This window comes from Ranitomeya imitator, chromosome 9 (genome assembly GCF_032444005.1).
Source record: "Ranitomeya imitator isolate aRanImi1 chromosome 9, aRanImi1.pri, whole genome shotgun sequence".
In the NCBI taxonomy this organism is placed as follows: Eukaryota; Metazoa; Chordata; class Amphibia; order Anura; family Dendrobatidae; genus Ranitomeya; species Ranitomeya imitator.
The window spans coordinates 56,038,459-56,049,626 of record NC_091290.1 but is presented as its reverse complement, the minus strand read 5'-3'; the positions used below and the strand labels follow the sequence as shown (position 1 = coordinate 56,049,626).

Genomic DNA, 11,168 nt, shown 5'->3' with positions numbered 1-11,168 from the left:
AAGGCAGCACACTGCAACGCTAGAACATACAAACTTGAAAAACGAAATTTGAACTGCATTACTGCACTAGAAATATGAAAAATGAGAGCTTTTAGCGCATAAAAATGGCCAATTTTATGTGTACCTGGTAGCCCCCTTACGGCATCTCTCTTATACCAGGTCCTACACTTGCCTTACCTCGCTGAGAATAAACGTCTCCATCTGAATGGGTACATGTGAAACCTCTTCCTAGACCAAAATTCTCTCTCTGTGGAGGTGTATTGGACCTGCTGTAATTAAAACACCTGTGGCTAGGAGGCGGAGTGCACGATCAGAAGGCTAGAGAATACATTTAAAAAACCTTACCGGCACATCCAAACATAGACTCAGTGTGAACAGGTGCTGAACCTAGAGTCGCCAACTCGTATATAGTTAAGTAAATAAGGCAGCACACTGCAGCGCTAGAACATACAAACGTGTGTATGTGTGCGGTACGGTGCTGTGTGTGGGTGTGCAGTACTTTGTGAGTGTGTGTGTGTGTGGTGCGGCTTTACATGCGGGCAGTGTTAGCTGCACCCTGCAGCTAACGCTGCCCGCTATTAAAGAGAAATGGTATTCACGCCTCTCCACGCCCATAGGGGCGTGGGGAAGCGTGAATATTCATTTGGCTTTAGCAGCGGGGACAGGATCCTGTCCCCAGCTGCTGCTACTGGCACAGGGCGGGCCCTCTTGACACAGGGGCCCTATAGCCACTGGCAAAGGGCCCCTGGAGCAGTGGGGGCCCTAGGCAACTGCTGGCCCGTATGCCAGCAGGTGTCAGTGCCTGGGCCCACCGGAGGAACCTCCGGTTCTCCGGTGGGCCAGTCCAAGCCTGGCTGCTAGAGAGATTTGCAAGCCCCAGGGCTGTAATACAAACTTTGTAACCATGCACTATTGTAATGAGTAGCTTCTTTATATTTAGCATTGTGGTATTGGATCTGACAGGTGTCAGGGGTCTGGGTGTTGCTGCTACGTCTGTAGATATGCAGAACTTTATTGACCTTATAACAACCATGACCACTGACCAACACAAGTGAATAGATGTTTGGTTGTTTATTTCTGCACATAAATGTAGTGTTAGTACATATGTCATATGGGGTCTTATACATGAAATGTAGCGCAGTGATGATAACAAATGATTGCACCCAATCTGTCAAAGTGTTTTGCATCATGGAGGCCACCAGTGGGTTGTCTCAGTGGGATAGGACTGGGACCAGTGGGCAGCTACAATTAGGAGGGCCTCATGCACCGACCACCTACTTTTCAATCCAATGTGTTTCTGCCTACAAGTTACAACTGTATAAATAAATAGCAGACAAAAAAATGACACAGAGACAAACTTATTTTGTCTGAAAATGTTTTTTTCTCTACTGATTCCAGTAACACAGCCTCTATAAATCAGCAAATATATTATTTCACTCAAGAATAGCTATACAAAGAACTACTGTACATTCTCGTCGCCAGCACACTAAAGAATTCATTGAAACTTTTCCTGAAGAAACAGAAAAATGACATTCAGTAGAACTTCAAAAGAGATTCAGAAATGTTTTGTGGACAGAAAAGTAGAAGTCTTAGACATGAAAAATCTGAAAATAACACAAAAAATGATAAACAGATGATATCTTATAATGAGACATTCATTTACCATGATTAGTATATTGCTGTACATTCCTAGGGTCATCTAATGCTCTACAGTCTCCTTATACAAATTGGATCCAAAAGCGTATTCAGTCAGATTTTCGGGGACTAATTCTATCAGTCATTAAAATAAGTGCATCTCATCAGAGCCGGTCTGACATGTCACTGTCAATGGGATACAAATCTCTGCGCCACTGACCAACACACAACCAGATATTGACCCTTACATGGTACATTGATTCAATGTATCATAGAGACGCCGGTGGGATGCGGATGTGGTCAACTAGCACATGGCCAGATTGGGTAAGGAGCCAAGGAAGACTTTGCTACCACTTAGATGCTACATCAAACTATGATACATGGGCTTCTCTATTCTATCTCAACACATGTAGAGTCTACAAAATCCAAGTCCAGATTCCTAACAACTAGGTAAGAGCACCATATGAAAAAAGGCAAAGACCTCCACAGAGAAGGCGCTAGTCAAGAGCACATTATTGGTCATTGGTCAAGCTTTAACCTCTGGAAGATGAAAAGTTACCATGAACATGAAGTCAGTCTGATCTCATTTACTGTTAAATTAATACATCATAACGTCAGACTGGAGAACATCAACATTTTATTGATAAACCTATGGGTTCCATAGACCGGAAATTGGACACAAGGCCTGAGAGCCATGATAAAATGGATCCAGTCATGAGAATGTAGCCAAATAGGTTTAGAGTAGATAAAATACGGAACCCATTTATGGAAACTCATTCCTCATCAATGCAACGCGGACACCGGCTGCCTGACTACTAGACCATTTCTCTTCATTGATGTCATTTTTATGTTATTTTCTAAAAAAAAATTCTACTACTACTAAAAAAATAATTGTCTCCATAGTTTAAAGTTAATGGGGTATTTTCAATGTAATAGGAGCTTTTCATGTTTCAGTATAATATCTGCAGGAAAAAAAAATAATATTTATGTGAGTTATATTAAAGCCTGAGAGATAATAAAAGAAAATGAAATATTTTACCAGACAATGGGGCTCAAAATAAAACAGTGGTGGATATTATACAAGTAAATTATCTAGTATCTGCTTGTAACCTTAGAATATTTGAAATGAGAAATGTTAAAAATGTCAATTTGGTGAATTGTTACTTTGTTCTTAAAGGGACACTGTCACCTGAATTTGGAGGGAACAATCTTCAGCCATGGAGGCGGGGTTTTTGGGTGTTTGATTCACCCTTTCCTTACCCGCCGGCTGCAATATTGGATTGAAGTTCATTCTCTGTCCTCCATAGTACACGCCTGCGCAAGGCAAGATTGCCTTGTGCAGGCATGTACTACGGAGGACAGAGAATGAACTTCAATCCAATATTGCAGCCAGCATGCAGCCAGCGGGTAAGGAAAGGGTGAATCAAACACCCAAAAACCCCGCCTCCATGGCTGAAGATTGTTCCCTCCAAATTCAGGTGACAGTGTCCCTTTAAAGCTGATCTGGAAATTCATAACTAATATTTACTTCTAAAAATAAAATACGTTATTTAAAATCATCCCGGAACACAATTCTTTGTATAAAGAGGAGTTAGTTTTCCTAGTAGGGTCACTTATACTGTTCTAATTATTAAGACTTGACTTTGTTTCTCGGTCAAGAGGCACATAAGGTTAGACAAGGGGGAGGCAATTTCTTCATCTATGTTTCCATGTAATAGACACTATCCACATGGCAAGGTCCCAGAAGTAAAAAGAAACCAGTTCTTCCTACGATTCTATTGTCAATGACACAATAGTCCTTTACGGCTATGTGTCAGATGAAACGAAAAAGAAAGGTGAAACCGGTAAATCTAGACTTAAGTTATGATACAATTTAATTATTTTTTAAGATTTTCTGAATTAAACTAATAAATTATGGACATCAGTAGTTATCACTGAACTTTCCTGACATTCACCCATTGTCTTTTATTTTTCTTGACATTGACCCATTGTCTTTTCTTTTTCTTGACATTCAACCATTGTGTTTTTTTCTTGACATTCACCAGTTGTCTTTTCTTTTTCTAGACATTCACTCATTGTCTTTTCTTTTTCTACACATTCACCCATTGTCTTTTCTTTTTCTAGACATTCACCCATTGTCTTTTCTTTTTCTTTACATTCATCCATTGTCTTTTCTTTTTCTACCCATTCACCCATTGTCTTTTCTTTTTCTACACATTCACCCATTGTCCTTTCTTTTTCTACTTTTTCTAGACATTCACTCATTGTCTTTTCTTTTTCTTGACCTATTGTCTTTGTCAACCAACTATCGTCAGTCAATTTTCTAAGCGTCCACATTCTACATCTCATGATTGGTAAACTTGCTTTGCTCTTCCTTATTGAAGTATGCACTTACTTTTTCTTTTCATTACACATTCCTCAAAATCCATAAATATTTCAAGAACTTCTCCATTTCTTTTTAAGATTCTTTATAAAGATTTGATATAAAAATATCACCACTTTGTGCTATACGGTTGGACTACAAGGTTCAACAATAGTCATTTATATACAAATTTATTATGCAATTAGCACGCGGGAAAACACGGAATGATGAAAGGTGCCATCATTCCTGACTTTTTTTGTATCTTTTAGAGAAGCACACCAAAGTCATTTCAAATGAAGGCAGAAATGTAGACAAGTTTTACCGTTAACCACATCAGTGCCAGGGCAGTCTGCAAGGTATCAGACTCCAATGGACCACATCATATAGGCAGTAGAGACGGTAAAAACAGACAGAATCTCCCTCACCTTAAATTTGAGGCAGTTTATTACAAACCTAAATATAACAAATATAGATGTGAATTCTTATCAGCGACCCTCCTGGACAGAGAGGATCCAGCGCTGAGTCACTTGTGGAGGTAGGCATCTAACCACAGCTCGCCCGACTTTCTTAGAGATCTAAAGGAAAGGAAAAATCAGGTGATATAAAAAATTATTGAAACTTATACCTATAGTGTTTGTGTATTCTAAACACTGGAAATCTTCACCGCAATGTTCTGGACACAATGGCCCCGATTCATCCATGCTGTTTCTCCTTTTTAGTATTAATTTGGCACACTTAGGTGACTTTTGGTGTTAAAAAGTCGCAATAACTGGTTGAAGAAAAAAAAGTTCATTTCAGAATTTTGCGACATAAAACATTAGCGAATACCAGAGAATGAAAAAAGAAAAGTGAATTCAATAATGATGAATCAGGCTCATTGCTTCTGAAAACAATGGTGCTGATAGGATCTGATCTCCCAAGTCACAACCCTTTCCTGATATGATTTGTTAGATACGTTGTAAGTGGATTTCTCCTCCAAGATTTAATCTATCACAATAGATTGATGGGGTTATCCTATGAACAGGATAGGTGATAAATGTGTGCTTGTTGGGGTCAGAATGCTGGTTACATAAATGGAGGGCCCCATATCCCCTCTGTGAATGGACCAGCACTGCTCGATTCACTTCTAAGGGTCTATGTGAATAGTAGCAACACATATGAGACCATCACTCCCAATAACCGTGAATGGAATGGTGGTCATGGTCCATTCATATAAAGCACAGAGGACGGCAGTTCTTGTGATCAGTTGGACCCCCCAGCAATCATACATTTATTACCCATCCTGCGAGTAGATTCTAAATGTTGTTCTTGGGATAATGTCCCTAAAGGAGGTATTACCAGCTTGTATAGATCAGCAATACGTAGTATGGAAGGAGTCTGTCAATAATGAATCCTGCGCGTATCCTCTTAAATGTATCCATACGCTACTTATACCTCAATGAAGTCTCTAAGGATTACATCACGATTGGATCAGCATTAAAGAAGCTAACTTTACTAGAAAACAGTGGCGTAACAACAGTGGTCGAAGTGGTCGCCGCTACGACCAGGCCCGGCGGAAGAGGTGCCCGCCGACGCCAGCAAATTTCAGAGGAAAATATGATGGGCACACTGTAGAGTTCAAAGAGAGAGGTGCTGGCTGGACATCCAACGTCAAATATACAAGAAAAACAGCCGCACTCAAGTCTTTATGTTTATGTAGAAAATTTTGCTGTTTTTATTCAAGTGCACAGGCACCACCAAATAATTTTTAAAGAAAAAAGCAGGTGATTGCGGACAACAAGGTAACGTTTCGACCAGGCACGGTCTTTCTCAAAACCTCACTTAAGTAAGAGGAGTGGTTGGGAAGAGAGGATATAGAAGGAGAGTCCCCAAGGACAGCTCCAGGTAGAATTCAGGAGTAAGGTGTCCGTCCCATTGGTGGTGCAGACCTATCGGGCCCGTGCGCGACAATACACACTGCCAGTCAATCAGAGGCCAGCAGCTGACATTGGCGTGCACGTGACCAGGGGGCAGATGGAAGTGACATCATGCGATCCCATTGCTTGCACAGTTAAGTCAGCTGCTGGCGTCAGGAGGACACCGCACTGTGGAGGAGCGCAGAGAAGGTGAGTATTTTTTTTAAATCAGTAAGTTCACAGTAACTATGGCCATACTACATATATGACTATGGGCTGTGCATTATACTACATGTATGACTATGGGCTGTGCATTACACTACACAGATGACTATGGGCTGCGCATTATACTACATGTATGACTATGGGCTGTGCATTACACTACACAGATGACTATGGGCTGTGCATTATACTACATGTATGACTATGGGCTGTGCATTACACTACACAGATGACTATGGGCTGTGCATTACACTACATGGATGACTATGGGCTGTGCATTACACTACACAGATGACTATGGGCTGTGCATTATACTACATGTATGACTATGGGCTGTGCATTACACTACACAGATGACTATGGGCTGTGCATTATACTACAAGGATGACTATGGGCTGTGCATTATACTACATGTATGACTATGGGCTGTGCATTACACTACACAGATGACTATGGGCTGTGCATTACACTACATGGATGACTATGGGCTGTGCATTACACTACACACATGACTATGGGCTGTGCATTATACTACATGTATGACTATGGGCTGTGCATTACACTACACAGATGACTATGGGCTGTGCATTATACTACATGGATGACTATGGGCTGTGCATTATACTACATGGATGACTATGGGCTGTGCATTACACTACACAGATGACTATGGGCTGTGCATTATACTACATGTATGACTATGGGCTGTGCATTATACTACACAGATGACTATGGGCTGTGCATTACACTACACAGATGACTATGGGCTGTGCATTACACTACATGGATGACTATGGGCTGTGCATTACACTACACAGATGACTATGGGCTGTGCATTACACTACATGGATGACTATGGGCTGTGCATTATACTACACAGATGACTATGGGCTGTGCATTATACTACATGTATGACAATGGGCTGTGCATTATACTACATGGATGACTATGGGCTGTGCATTATACTACATGGATGACTATGGGCTGTGCATTACTCTACACAGATGACTATGGGCTGCGCATTATACTACATGGATGACTATGGGCTGTGCATTATACTACATATATGACTATGGGCTGTGCATTATACTACATATATGACTATGGGCTGTGCATTATACTACACAGAAGACTATGGGCTATGCATTATGCTACATAGATTACTACGGCCTGTGCATTATACTACATATATGACTATGCTGTGTATTATACTACATGTATGACTATGGGCTGTGCATTATAATACATATATGACTATGGGCTGTGCATTACACTACATGTATGACTATGGGCTGTGCATTATATTACATGGATGACTATGGGCTGTGTATTATACTACAATTATGACTATGGGCTGTGCATCATACTACATGTATGACTATGGACTGTGCATTACAATACACAGATGACTATGGGCTGCGCATTATACTACATGGATGACTATGGGCTGTGTATTATACTACATGGATGACTATGGGCTGGGCATTATTCTACATATATGACTATGGGATGTGCATTATACTACACAGAAGACTAAGGGCTGTGCATTATACTACATAGATGACTATGCTGTGTATTATACTACATGTATGACTATGGGCTGTGCATTATACTACATGTATGACTATGGGCTGTGTATTATACTACATGTATGACTATGGGCTGTGTATTATACTACATGTATGACCATGGGCTGTGTATTATACTACTATGACTATGGGCTGTGTATTATACTACATGTATGACTAAAGGCTGTGCATTATACTACATGTATGACTATGGGCTGTGCATTATACTACTATGACTATTGGCTGTGCATTATACTACACAGATGACTATGGGCTGTGCATTATACTACATATATGACTATGGGCTGTGCATTATACTACATGGATGACTATGGGCTGTGCATTATATTGCATGGATGACAATGAACTGTGCATTTTACTTCATGTATGACAATGGGCGGCGCATTATACTACATGGATTACTATGGGCTGTGCATTATACTACATGAATGACTATGGGCTGTGCATTATACTACATGGATGACTATTGGCTGTGCATTACATTACATTGATGACTATGGGCTGTGCATTATTTTACATGGATGACTATGGGCTGTGCATTACATTACATTGATGACTATGGGCTGTGCATTATTTTACATGGATGACTATGGGCTGTGCATTATACTACATGGAGGGCTATGGGGGTGCATTACACTTCTGCTAAGGGGCCCCATGATTTCTGTGTACGCCCGTGGTGAGTATAATGTTTTTTTTTTCTATGCATTAAACAACAGGGGAAGAACAGAGGACAAATACGATGATAAGGCCCAGGATAAAAGACATATGTCAGGATGGGAGATATATATTAGGATGGGGCCCAAGGTAAGGGACATGGGGATATATGAGAGAAAAAAAGGGTCTTTGTTCCAGCTCCTTGAGTAAAATCTTCAAATTTATTTCATGAATTAAAAATCACAAGACATGCTCCAAGACCGCACCAAACGTGCACACAAAATTAGCAGGGATGCGTTTCGATCGCAACAGCGATCTTTATCAAAGCTGCTTTATGCTCCAAATGGCAAATATTTAAATACAAGCCAGACCAATCAATTCATGGTGAAAAATCACATGACATGTAAGGTCCTACAATATAGAGTGTGAACAAACAAATAAAAGCAATCATGAAAGAAAAAAGACATGTCAATGTCAATGCTTTCTGGCTGATGTTTTGGTCACTTAAGAATGTTGGTTGTGCTTTCACACTCATGGTAGCATGAGACGGACTCTACAACCCACACAAGTGGCTCAGGTAGTGCAGCTCATCCAGGATGGCACATCAATGTGAGCTGTGGGAAGAAGGTTTGCTGTGCCTGTCAGCGTAGTGTCCAGAGGCTGGAGGCGCTACCAGGAGACAGGCTAGTACACCAGGAGACATGGAGGGGGCCCTAGGAGGGCAACAACCCAGCAGCAGGACCACTACCTCAGCCTTTGTGCAAGGAGGAACATGCAGAGCACTGCCAGAGCCCTGCAAAATGACCTCCAGCAAGCCACAAATGTGCATGTGTCTGCACAACCGGTTAGAAATCGACTCCATGAGGATGGTCTGATGGTCCTAAGGGATTGAATGTATGCAATATTGTAACTGAAGAAATCTGGAACTTTTAAATGGATAAATAAAAGGTATATTTTACTCTACCATTGGACTGATCGCTGGAGAAACAAAAAGTTATATATATATATATATATATACAGTGGGGCAAAAAAGTATTTAGTCAGTCAGCTATAGTGCAAGTTCCACCACTTAAAAAGATGAGAGGCGTCTGTAATTTACATCATAGGTAGACCTCAACTATGGGAGACAAACTGAGAAAAAAAAATCCAGAAAATCACATTGTCTGTTTTTTTAACATTTTTTTTGCATATTATGGTGGAAAATAAGTATTTGGTCAGAAACAAACAATCAAGAGTTCTGGCTCTCACAGACCTGTAACTTCTTCTTTAAGAGTCTCCTCTTTCCTCCACTCATTACCTGTAGTAATGGCACCTGTTTAAACTTGTTATCAGTATAAAAAGACACCTGTGCACACCCTCAAACAGTCTGACTCCAAACTGCACTATGGTGAAGACCAAAGAGCTGTCATAGGACACCAGAAACAAAATTGTAGCCCTGCACCAGGCTGGGAAGACTGAATCTGCAATAGCCAACCAGCTTGGAGTGAAGAAATCAACAGTGGGAGCAATAATTAGAAAATGGAAGACATACAAGACCACTGATAATCTCCCTCGATCTGGGGCTCCACGCAAAATCCCACCCCGTGGGGTCAGAATGATCACAAGAACGGTGAGCAAAAATCCCAGAACCACGCGGGGGGACCTAGTGAATGAACTGCAGAGAGCTGGGACCAATGTAACAAGGCCTACCATAAGTAACACACTATGCCACCATGGACTCAGATCCTGCAGTGCCAGACGTGTCCCATTGCTTAAGCCAGTACATATCCGGGCCCGTCTGAAGTTTGCTAGAGAGCATTTGGATGATCCAGAGGAGTTTTGGGAGAATGTCCTATGGTCTGATGAAACCAAACTGGAACTGTTTGGTAGAAACACAACTTGTCGTATTTGGAGGAAAAAGAATACTGAGTTGCATCCATCAAACACCATACCTACTGTAAAGCATGGTGGTGGAAACATCATGCTTTGGGGCTGTTTCTCTGCAAAGGGGCCAGGACGACTGATCCGGGTACATGAAAGAATGAATGGGGCCATGTATTGTGAGATTTTGAGTGCAAACCTCCTTCCATCAGCAAGGGCATTGAAGATGAAACGTGGCTGGGTCTTTCAACATGACAATGATCCAAAGCACACCGCCAGGGCAACGAAGGAATGGCTTCGTAAGAAGCATTTCAAGGTCCTGGAGTGGCCTAGCCAGTCTCCAGATCTCAAACCTATAGAAAACCTTTGGAGGGAGTTGAAAGTCCGTGTTGCCAAGCGAAAATCCAAAAACATCACTGCTCTAGAGGAGATCTGCATGGAGGAATGGGCCAACATACCAACAACAGTGTGTGGCAACCTTGTGAAGACTTACAGAAAACGTTTGACCTCTGTCATTGCCAACAAAGGATATATTACAAAGTATTGAGATGAAATTTTGTTTCTGACCAAATACTTATTTTCCACCATAATATGCAAATAAAATGTTAAAAAAACAGACAATGTGATTTTCTGGATTTTTTTTTCTCAGTTTGTCTCCCATAGTTGAGGTCTACCTATGATGTAAATTACAGACGCCTCTCATCTTTTTAAGTGGTGGAACTTGCACTATTGCTCACTGACTAAATACTTTTTTGCCCCACTGTATATATATAATCACGATGGGGGCGGTCAAAATCTTGCACCAGGGCCCATGAGACTCTAGTTACGACACTGCTAGTAGATACTGTATACCAGTAAGTATAAGGACTAGACTCATGTGTGCTCTATGGTTGCATTGATTATATAGTCATGGAGAATTCCTCGAGGATTAGAATAGAGAGTGTATGATCA

At 41.1% G+C, this 11,168-nt stretch overlaps 1 protein-coding gene across 1 annotated transcript in view; it reads right to left on the bottom strand.

Annotated features, from left to right (window-relative positions):
• Nucleotides 1-1,358: 1,358 nt before the first annotated feature.
• Nucleotides 1,359-11,168, bottom strand: part of LOC138648826 (fatty acid desaturase 2-like) — a 36,345-nt gene continuing 26,535 nt past the window's right edge. The window contains exon 13 of the mRNA XM_069738772.1: nt 1,359-4,572. Coding sequence (XP_069594873.1) covers nt 4,521-4,572 — 52 coding nt within the window. The 3' untranslated portion in view covers nt 1,359-4,520. The remainder of the gene's footprint in view (nt 4,573-11,168) is intronic.